The 11,812-nt window shown below is 39.2% G+C and overlaps 1 protein-coding gene across 1 annotated transcript; it reads right to left on the minus strand.

Moving 5' to 3' along the window:
• Positions 1–854: 854 nt before the first annotated feature.
• Positions 855–11,542, minus strand: CA1H5orf46 (chromosome A1 C5orf46 homolog). The gene is made up of 4 exons (XM_049649446.1): positions 11,473–11,542; positions 6,070–6,078; positions 5,766–5,901; positions 855–971 (listed from the first exon to the last, which is right to left on the minus strand). Exons 1-4 carry the CDS (start codon positions 11,540–11,542, stop codon positions 923–925), a joined length of 264 nt encoding a protein of 87 aa, XP_049505403.1. The 3' UTR covers positions 855–922.
• Between the last annotated feature and the right edge of the window lie 270 nt (positions 11,543–11,812).

Genomic DNA, 11,812 nt, shown 5'->3' on the forward strand with positions numbered 1-11,812 from the left:
ACGGTGTCGGGTGTCCCCTGGCATCTTGGAATGTATCCCTCACAGATAAGGGGGGACTACTCTAAATACAACTATATGGGACTAGAGAGCTTGTTAGTCTTTTCTCCTGGAATGAGGTTCAGCAGAGCTCACTCTTCTCATGAGTAACTAATTGCACGATTACATGGGCCCTTCTATTTTAGTGCACACACTCCCCTCACGTCATAGGTGCTATGTGCGCAAGGCAAGTTACTGATAGCATTGTAGCAGGACCAGGTCTCCTAACTCCCAGTGCTTTCTTGTTTCTGCCCATACTTGGGCCTCCTCTCTTAAGATAATCTTATTAGGTCAGTGACTTTACGGTGATAAAAAATACTTCTATTTAAAATTAATTTTAAGAAACTACTGCAGGGGCGCCTATCCACCTAATGGACAGTACAGGTCTAGAAGTCCAACACATGTAGCTCTAGTCCTTTGGGAGCTCTTGGGACTCAATGAGAAACCTCAGTATCCTGATAATAATGTACATGTTTGTGATTAAGATTGTCTAAATGGAGGGGACAGTCCAACCAATAATGATGTTGGTTAAGCGTCCAACTCTTGATTTCGGCTCAGGTCATGATCTCACGATTCATGGGATGGAGCCCCACATCGGGCTCTGTGCTGTCAGCTTAAGATTCCCTCTCTCCCTCTCTCTCTGCCTCTTCCCTGCATATGCTCTTGCTCTCTGTGATCTCTCTCTCAAAATAAATAAATAAACATTTTTAAAAAATTGAAAAAAGAAACTAAAGCGAAAACAAACCAAAAAAACCCCACTTTTTCTGCTTATAAGTAGGCATGGGGGTGCCCAAATCAATTGAATAAAATAAGACAGATCCTTTTTCTTTGTTAAATATTCTATTATTTTAGTTGTAAATTGTAAGTTAAGAATCACCTGGGGAAGTCACTTTGCTGAATGTTCTCCTTGTTTATCATCAAATTCCATAAATCCTCTTGAAAAATAAAAGAGAGAAAAAAGTGGATTATGATTGAGATTAAACAAGAATATTAGAATGATCACTAGAATGTCTTATAATGTTTGAGTCACTATTTTTTTCTGCAGATTTTCCTATGTCATAAATAAAATAAGATTTAAGACTTCCATAACATTTGTAGTTTGCAAGCTATTTATGCACGATTATCTCTTTCAGTTTGCCAACAAATCTATTCATGGGTGTCTTCACATATAAATTGTATAAGACATATTTTGGTGTATTTGTTTAGTAATATATCCCCAGTAACTAGAACAGTGCCTGGCATATAGTATAAATGAATAAATGTTGGAATTAAATATTAAATAAATGGATAAATTAATTCTTATCTCATATGGCATATGAAAAAACTTCTAAAGCTCAAAGAGATTAAACAACCTGTCCCAGACACATGGCTGATAAATGGCAAAGCGAAGTCTAAAACTGGGATCTTCAGGATCTGAGGTTAGTATTAGGACCACTGTACTGAAAAGATAAAGATGATTAAAATGTGGCCTGTGAGGAGTTTACAGTCTAGTGGAAAAAATAGACACAATCAGATACAAGTAATTTAAAACAACTAGAGGGAAAGAAAATCGATGTGAAAGTTCCTACAAAGCATACTGAAATCCAAAGTATAAATACCTGCATGTTGTAATCGTAGGGGTCTGTGATGTCTTCACAGAGCTTGTCTTTGAATTGGACTTTAGAAAATGATTAGACTTTCTAGGTAAACAGAATGGAGTTGGAGTTGGGGACCAGACCTTGTTGGCAGACGGAAGAGCCATGTGCAAACATGTTAGGGGTTTATACATACATGACCGGTTCTGAAACAAATCATTTGTCATTAGGGGGATCGGGTGTTTGACTTCAGGAGTGAGATATGCAATTGATTGGCTTCAGGGAAGAACATTTAACACCAGTTGAATGCATTTGTTCTGATTTTGTAGGCTGTGGAAATTCAAGAAAAAAGGTTTCAAGAATGACGGTGATGGAACTTAACTTGTGTTTTTACTGTATAACTCTGGTAATAGGTAGAGGATGGTTTGGAGTGAGGACAGACAGAAACGGTGGAACTCACCATAAATCTAATAAAAAGAACTCAGTAAAGAGGTGATGACGGACTCTACCAGGCCAACTAGTCAGTGGAGTTGAAGAAAAGGAATGATACAGGAGAAAAATTTAGAAGTAGAATATTCAGCAATGTGATGAAGGTGGTGACAAGCAAGAAAGATCCACAAGGACCCTGAGGTTTCTGGATTCCAGGTGGGTGGGTATGTGACATGTGAGGAGATAAGGAACATGTGAGGAGGAGCAAGTTTGTGGGGCAATGGGTTTGGGGAGCAGTTGTAGCAAGCAATTAATCATTTCAGTCTGTAGCTCAGAAAAAAGAAGGCAATAGACATCTGATTTTGGAAGTCATTGGATTCCAATACTACCCATGTGAAAACCCATGCAGGTTACATTTGGAGCTTTGAAGAGAAATATTTAAGGGGAAGATAAAGAAAAGCCCTATAAAAAGAATGAGAAAGAGTGGCTAGAGGTAGGGAGAGAAACAGGAAAATGCCATGTCATGGAAACCCAGCAGGTGAGGGGAAATTCACAACAATTGGAGCCTTGGGGGGGGGGGGGTTCAGAGGAATTAAGAATATGTATATTTTTCAGAACAATGGTGACCAGAATCCAGTTCACATGGCTCTGAAGTAATCCAGAGTAGAGAAGGTGAGCTATTCTATTCACTGTCCTGAAAGCACATATCTAGTATTTTTACGTGCCTGACACACTACTTAGGCATCAAGATATGGAGTAAATAAAGACAATTCTCATCTTTGTCAAGTACCCCATTCCTGTCATTCTGTCTTTCTGCTCAAATCTCACTGATTCTTTTAAGACCCAAATTGCATCTCATCTTTGCTATAAACATACCCCTAAGCGTCCTGATATCAACCATAGCTCCTTTCTGTAGAAATTACCTGTGATGTTTTGCTGACATTTATCTTATTTAGCATATTAGTCATTACTGCTTTTGCTGGGTCATCATACCATAAGGACTGCAAATCTTTGAGAAGGGATTTACATTTGAGTTTTTTCCTTCAAATTTCTGCCCCTACTTTGTGTATACTAAGTGCTTAGAAATACTTCTTGATGATCTCCTCCCACTCCCCATCCCCGTCCTATCTATGGTCTTCCCTTGGACAAAGGACAGCTAGATTTTTACCCTGAACAAGTACTGCTATGTCTTTCAACAAAGATCCCCCAGGATTTCTCAGTCAAATTGTGGTAATAGGTTTTATATCTGATCTTGAAGATACCTTTCCTTAATTAATCAATTCAACAATTATTCACTAAGTGCCTCACTTAACCTATAAGGTACTGTGTTAGAGCCAGAAGCTAGTTAGATCTGGTCCCTATTTTCATATAGCCACATGATTGAAAATAAAGGTGGTGATATATGTTATAATTGCACTATAATTGCACAAGATAAAGTAATAGAAAACTAGGGAATGAAAGAAGATAGTGTTAATAAGAGTGATTATAGAATTGTTTTCTGAGGAGGTGACTTCTTAAGTTTATAAATTTTGAGAGAGAGAGAAAGAGAGAGAACGCCAGCAGGGCAGGGGCAGAGATAGAGGGACAGAATCCCAAGCAGTCTCCATGCTGCCAGCACGGAGCCCGAGATCACGACCTGAGCCAAAATCAAGAGTCGGACACTCAACCAACAGAGCCACCCAGGCGCCCCTCTGAGGAGGTGACTTTTAGATGAGCTGTAGGACAAGCACTAGCTACAAGAGAAGGGAAGAGCCTTTTAGGCAGAAACGAAAGCAAGGTCAGACAGCCTGAGATGGTTTTAAGTTCCAGAAACAGGAAAAACATCATTTACGTAGAAAACAACAAGGAACAGAGAAGATGGTCGAAGTGGAGTTGCTGTTCCTGAACCCCGAGCTGACAGCAAGCAGTTCTCCAGTATTTCCAACAGTGAGCTTCCAGGGTTAACAGAGAAAAATAAAAGCACTATTATTTCATGTCTGGGGAATTCCCCAGGGAAGGAATAAAAAGAAATATTGTTTCAACTCCTTGCTTGCTGTTGTTTTGATTTATAACAATAGGAATTCAGCTGGAGTGTAATATGTACTTTGTACATAGTGGGCGTTGCTCCTGCTTGCTTGTCAGTTTCTTCTTGTTTACATTAACAGTCATTGTAACTCAGCAGTTGCAAAAGCAACCACAATAGAAAAATAACAATGCAAAAATAAATGTCTGTGAGTTTCAATAATTTGTGCATAAGGATGGTATGCAGAATCCTGCCCATCCACATGATAATATATTGGTCTAAGCAGATCACAGATTACAACATGGACCCTGATGATTTCTAAAGAGAAGTGATTCTTAATCTGTTATTGGTCATAGACCCCTTTGAGAATCTAATAAAAGTCAGAAGCATTTTCCTTAGAAAAATGCAAAGATGCACACTTACACAAAATGTGAATAAAAATTTAAAGGGTATGCAGACCATCAAGGCCCAGCCTTGTAGTCCAGAGCATTAAATCAAGGGCTTTCAAAATTGATGGGATATCAGAATTACCAGAAAGCTTGTTCTTTTTTTTTTTTTTTTCAACGTTTTTTATTTATTTTTGGGACAGAGAGAGACAGAGCATGAATGGGGGAGGGGCAGAGAGAGAGGGAGACACAGAATCGGAAACAGGCTCCAGGCTCCGAGCCATCAGCCCAGAGCCTGACGCGGGGCTCGAACTCACGGACCGCGAGATCGTGACCTGGCTGAAGTCGGACGCTTAACCGACTGCGCCACCCAGGCGCCCCCAGAAAGCTTGTTCTAAAGTGTACCCTTAGCTTTGTCCTAGGAAGACACAAGATGGGATGAAGGAAAACTCATTTTGTATAAATTCTCCAGGAGAGTATAGACCACACATTGTCAAACTCTGCTTAGGGATCTAGGAAGGAGAGAATTAGAGGCAGAGACTCTGTGAGGTGGAGATTGAAAGCACCTGGAAATTCAGAACAAACTGGATCCCAGAGAGCTGAAAGTGGGGAGATTACTGTGGGGCAAATAAGAACAGGGTGAAGTAGATGTGAAAATCAGAGCCTGTGTAGACTGGAGTAAGATGTGTTAGGAGTTGTGTGCAGGGGCTTGGAAGCAGGTGGAGAGAACATTGGGAAGATTCTGGGCTGTATGCGCTGCCGCCATGGCAATCCCTCATGATCAACACTCATATGAGAGGTTCTCTAGATTGTCTCTGAGGAGAGATCAGCTAGTCTCTCTAACCCTCGTGAGTTTCTCAAACTAGAAAATAAAGGCGGGACTCACCACATGTATCACTAATGAACACATCACTACCCACCACCTTCACCAAAGAATTACAGTGCCTGCCCTGGGTGGGTCCTTTATTCCTTTAACTTTACAGATGAGGAAACTGAGGCACTCAGCGAGGGAGGGCCTTGCTCAAGGTCACCCAGCCAAGTAGCACATATGTCAAGACCAGAACCTGGCTTTCTGTTCCCTGGTCCAGTGCACTTCCTCCTTCCTACTTGGTCTCGAGATTAAAAATATTTTACGGAAGCACTTGTTGGAAATGCGTACACTCCAAAAGAGTTCAGGGAAATTCATTCAGATGCAAATATATCTCAAGATAGGGCAATACTTTTCAACTCAAATAATACATTGTCATGCACCACAGTTTTGTTTCTCATTCATTTTAATGCAATGCGGTCATTACCAACAGCAAACTGAACAAAAGCAAGGTTTGTCACAGTGCTTACGTGCTCCTCGTCATGGAGCGGAGGATGAACTCCACTGCATTCTCAATGATCTCTGTGCCCAAGAGGTTTAGGAATTTTGGAAAATCTGGCTCTGTTTTTTTGTCTGAGTCATCTGGCTTGTCATCTGGTTTGTCATCTGAAAAACAAAACAGAATCTCAGAAGTGATTCTCTGCAACAAGAAAGGGAAGCCTCTTTTCTTTGAAGGGAACCCTTAGACTGCTTTTTACCCCCTTTCATTAATTATACAGCCTCGTACAGTTATATTTGTTGAACATTTAATGCCTGCCTGGCCAAAGTCATCACATGCATCATCTCAGTTGTTCCTAAAAACAACAGGTGTCGATACTTAGGTAGACATTGATTTCCTTTCTGGTTGAGAAAATTGAAGCTCATGGAAGTTAAGTAACTTGTCCACAGTTAAGCAGCCAGTTCCAGCATTGAAATACAGAATGCCCATTTTAATGTACTTTTCTCCACGCAATCCTGGCAAGCGGTAATGAGAATAATGATGGCATAATAACAGGTAGCATTTGTTGAGCATATACCTATGTCAGATAAGCTAATATGTTGTTATATCATTTTATTCTCACAGCAGCCCTGTGAGGTAGGCAAAACTCTTATCTCAAGTTAAAGTTCAAGAAGTGGAAGTTGAGAGAGGTTTACGAGCTGGTTCAAAGTCACACAGTTAGTAAGCAGCCAAAACAATTCAATCCCATGTTTGACTAGTACTAAAATCTGGATTTGTAAGCACTCTGTGCAGAACTGCATAATGCCCCCCCCACCTTCTTAACGATAGAAATATCTTTGTTTCTTTATATTGTCTAATTTTTCTACCACAGAGAAATTCTATCATTTGTACATCATTTTATAGTTCTGTAAATAATGACTTTGTAAATGCTGTGTGATTTTACCCTTGACCAGTCTTTCGAGGGATGTAGTTCTTAGTTCACTGGACTAAGAAACTGAAAGGATTAAGTGACTTGCAGGAGACCTCACAAATAGCAAGAGAAGATGGAACTATAAATTCAGGTTTCTTACCCTTAACTTTTAATCAAGTGCCTTTTGCAATGAGGACCAAGGGTCCAGGGAGTGAGGTTGGTGACATGCAAGTTCCCTTGGGGCGTTTTGGCTTTGCTTAGTGGTCTCACTGGTTCAGGAGATTCAAAGTAATGGAAGAGTGGCAGTTAGTAGCTTCAAGTGGACTCCCCTCTGGACGCTGGTGCCAGGATAAAGTGGGATTTTTGTCTTTTAGTTTTAGTGTAGCCTCACACATAGTGTTGCCAGATTCAGTAAATAAAAATACAGGATACACAATTAAATGTCAGATACACAACAATTTTTTTTTAATTTTGGTATAAGAATGACCATGCAATATTTAGGTCATATTTAAACTAAAATTGTGGGGCATCTGGGTGGCTCAGTGGGTAAAGTGTTCGACTTCAGGTCATGATCTCCATGGTTTGTGAGTTTGAGTCCCTCATTGGGCTCTGTGCTGACAGCTTGGAGCCTGAAGCCTGCTTCACATTCCGTGTCTCTTTCTCTCTCTCTGCCCCTCCCCTGCTCTCTCTCTCTCTCTCTTAAAAATAAATAAACATTAGAAGATTATTCATTGTTTATCTGAAATTCAGATTAGACTGGGTGTCCTGTATTTCACATGGTAACCCCACCACAAGTTTTGATTCAAAGAGTTCCAACATCTAGGCACTGTTCCCCAACTCTGAATGAAGGAGACATAACTAGCTTTTAGTGTGGAGGCTGTCAAAAATTATGTTAGAAGGCTTGCATCTGTATTGTATCCTAAAATAGAAACTCTTAGTCAAAACATGTGGCTTTCGATTTTGCAAACATTTGTTGTTTACTATGCCACAAGAAAAGATTTGATAGGAGCACCAGACTGGGACCTATAACCAAAATCAGTATACCAATTACTTATTCATTCAGCTGTTAATGTTTTCATTAAGTATTTTTTTCAGCTTACTATTAGGTACATAGCATATGCTAAGAGTTGAGATATGAATGAACATACTAGACATGATCCTTACATAAAATGCAGGGCCACCTCAGTGACCAGAATTGCTCTCTGTTCTCATCACTGGAAGAAGGAAAGATAATGCCAACTGAGCAGGTACTGGGATTGTGTTTTTATGATGTGCCTTAATCTTTATTTAGTTCAGTGAAGGTATTAACAGTTTTATAGAAGAGAAAACAGGTGCTCAGAGAAGTTAAATGACTCACCTAAAATCACACATCTAGAATGTGGTTGAGCCAGGGTTTGAACCTAAATTGTTTTAACTCCACAGAGCACATTATCTACATGATATAATACTATCTTCAAGCAGTTTCCCCTGAAGACATTTACCAGGTACAAAACAGCAATTCCTTGCATGAAAAGTGAGTTCCTTTTTCCCGTGTTGCTATATGGTTACTTGCATAATAAGCTAATTTTATTGACTTTTTATTTTAATACGACACAAAATGCTAGCCTGTCAATATGCAAAGAGCCCTAGTTTGGAATATGTGTGAAGTTTGGATCATAGGCCCCAGTCCTTGAACCACATCTATATTAGGAGGTTTTAGAGTATGATGGACCATATGTTTTGGAGTCCTGTATACCTGAGTTTGATTCTTGTCTTCAACAAAAAAAAATCCACCATGGAACCTTGCACACAATTCTTAAATACTTTGTCTCTCAATTTATTCATTGTGTTATGTCAATATTGAAAGATATTTTATATATCTTTCACATGTAAAATATCTATGAAATGTGTGTGTATATATATATATATATATATATATATATATATACACACACACACACACATACATACACTGCTTATCACAGTACCAGGCCCAAGGTAAGTCCACAATAAATGCTTGCTGTATTATCATGAATATATATTATATATAATATAATGGGTGCATATATATAATAAATTATATATAATATATAATAATGGGTGCATATATTATGAACTATAATAATATGTTAATAATAATAATAGTAGCAACAAAATGATTAATATTAGCTTTTTCCTGTAGTGCTTTAGGAGATTATGAAAATTTAAAAAAGTGGTTAAAATATTAAGAAAATTGAAAATGTTGAAAAACAGAAAAACAAACAATAAAAATCAAAGAAATTTGAAATACTGTAAACAAACTATTAAAGCTAATAGCAGAATATTTTTTCTTTTCAAATATAATATGGACTGGCCTTTATTTACATTAACTACTTCGTTGAGTTTTTCAGTCAATGTAATTATAAAGTTCTGAAAAAAATACAGTGCTGCTGATATTTGTATAGTATTTATTGTTTACAAAGTGATTATAAAGGCATATTCATTTGACCAGGTGAAGTTGATTGTTGTCCCATTTTACAGATGAAGAAACTGAGGTTCAAAGCAGTGAACTGATTTAACCAGTTTTAGGGTTTATGAGAGACAGCTGGGGACTGGTCCTTAGGATATAAATCTCACCTTTCACTTTGCTGTGTTGATTACTTAAGGAGTTGATGGACCCGGTAGTGCCTGAGGCCACCTTTTTGGTAATTCTGTTATAAATCTTTTTTTCTTAATTTTTGTTAATGTTTTATTTATTTTTGACAGAGAGAGGAGAGAGAGAGAGAGAGAGAGAGAGAGAGAGAGAGAGAGAGACAGAGTACAAGTGGGGAAGGGGCAGAGAGAGAAGGAGACACAGAATCTGAAGCTGGCTCCAGGCTCTGAGTTGTCAGCACAGAAGCCCAACGCAGGGCTTGAACTCATGAACCATGAAATCGATTGTGACCTGAGCCAAAGTTGGACGCTTAACCAGCTGACCCACCCAGGTGCCCCTGTGATAATTTCAGTAGAGTGTGTGTCTGTATATTGTGCTGGTGGACTGTGGGTGGCTGAGGGTGTTCTGCCAAGTTACATTTAGAAAAGCAAAAGGCTCTGTTACTAAATATTTGCACTGGCTTTGTTTTTTGACCTATCCTGAATTGAGACCAGCCAAGAGCTCACCATATTCTGCAGGCCAAAAGTAATGAGAATTTTGCAAGCTGCCTTGTGGTCCCCTATATCCTTGGAATGGGCATAACAGAAGTAAGCATGGGGCATGTGGGTGGCTCAGTCCTGTTAAGCATCTGAGTCTTGACCTTGGCTCAGGTCATGATCTCACTGAGATCAAGCCCACGTCAGGCTCTGTGTTGACAGTGCTGAACCTGTTTGGGATTCTCTCTCTCCCTCTCTCTGTACCCCTTCCCTGATGTTGCTCTCTCTCTCAAAATAAATAAATAAATATTAAAAAAATAAATCTTTAAATAAGAAGTAGGCACTTAATCATAAAGGACAGAATGGAGGGACTGGGGATTTCAGACCCAGGCATGCCACGTCTACCTGTGTCTATGCCCAAGTGACTTTCCTTCTGCAAGTTTTGTCTGTCAGCCTGCCAAAGGGACATGATAAAACTTGGCATTTTTACTTAAGAGGATTATTATGAGAATCAAATGAGATAATATGTGATAACAATAGCAGTTAATATTTATTGGGTGCTTATTAGGGACCAGATGTTTTTACAGTTTTTGTCTCTAATTTTCATGATAACTTTATGAGAAAGTTAACTATTGATATTCCCTTCAACGTGTGAGGCCCAGACAGGTTAACTAACATGCCTGAAGTTAGATTTCTGATTAATGGTAGAACCAGGCCTAGGAGTCTTACTCCAGAGTATACATTTTTTTCCCTCCAAACATTATTACTTAGAATCATCAAAAAATAAATTCCCCTCCCGGCTGTCAAGAAATTTATAATATGATAGTGTCGCGGTATCACATGACTACATAAGAAAAAAGGTCATACCAAACTTCATTCATTCACTGAAGGTAGAGGCTGTAATTGAAGCACATTTGAATAAAAATCCTTTCTTTTTGTTAGAAGATCTGCCTCTTGGGGGACTTTAATACTCCACTTACAGAAATGGATAGATCATCTAGACACACGGTCAATAAAGAAACAAGGGCCCTGAATGATACATTGGATCAGATGGACTTGACAGATATATTTAGAACTCTGCATCCCAAAGCAACAGAATATACTTTCTTCTCGAGTGCACATGGAACATTCTCCAAGATAGATCACATACTGGGTCACAAAACAGCCCTTCATAAGTATACAAGAATTGAAATCATACCATGCATACTTTCAGACCACAATGCTATGAAGCTTGAAATCAACCACAGGAAAAAGTCTGGAAAACCTCCAAAAGCATGGAGGTTAAAGAACACCCTACTAAAGACTGAATGGGTCAACCAGGCAATTAGAGAAGAAATTAAAAAATATATGGAAACAAATGAAAATGAAAATACAACAATCCAAACGCTTTGGGACGCAGCGAAGGCAGTCCTGAGAGGAAAATACATTGCAATCCAGGCCTATCTCAAGAAACAAGAAAAATCCCCAATACAAAATCTAACAGCACACCTAAAAGAAATAGAAGCAGAACAGCAAAGACAGCCTAAACCCAGCAGAAGAAGAGAAATAATAAAGATCAGAGCAGAAATAAACAATATAGAATCTAGAAGATCTGCCTCTTGTCTCCTAGTCCAGTGCTCTTTCTGCATTGCCCAAAGTCCCCTTCCCCCCTCTCCCCTTTATGTTCTGGAGCAGTGCTGCCACCTCCCTGCAATCCTGGCTGACAGTGCACAAGGTATGAGCTTCGGTCAGAAGCACTTACCTGCCTGGCAAGTCAGGATTAAGACCAGTAGTCCCAGGACAATCGTCAGCCGTAGTGCTGAGACAGCCATGCTTGTAGCACTGGGTATCTGTGCAGATAAATCATTCAGATGCACCCGAAGACTTCCTCCATTTATAGGGCATTTACAGGTGACATCACCTGCTACGGAATTTAGGTTGTTGCTCAAGATATCTGCGCAGCTTGCTGTTGGATCTCTACTGATGAACCCTGCCCTGTCTTTTAAACCAAAAGTTTTTCATATAGGGGAAGAAAACCCCTGTTGATTTTTCTACTGTGTATTTTATAAACAGCACTGGAGTAACTCTTTTAGAGAGACTTC

This window comes from Panthera uncia (assembly GCF_023721935.1).
Source record: "Panthera uncia isolate 11264 chromosome A1 unlocalized genomic scaffold, Puncia_PCG_1.0 HiC_scaffold_17, whole genome shotgun sequence".
Classification (NCBI taxonomy): Eukaryota; Metazoa; Chordata; class Mammalia; order Carnivora; family Felidae; genus Panthera; species Panthera uncia.

Excerpts from the sequence above, each read along its gene's own strand:
- CA1H5orf46 (XM_049649446.1), bottom strand. The coding sequence starts at position 11,542 with ATGGCTGTCTCAGCACTACGGCTGACGATTGTCCTGGGACTACTGGTC. Across the intron at positions 972-5,765 it reads CGCTCCATGACGAGGAGCAC|AGGATTTATGGAATTTGATG; the intron begins GTAAGCACTGTG and ends TTATTTTTCAAG.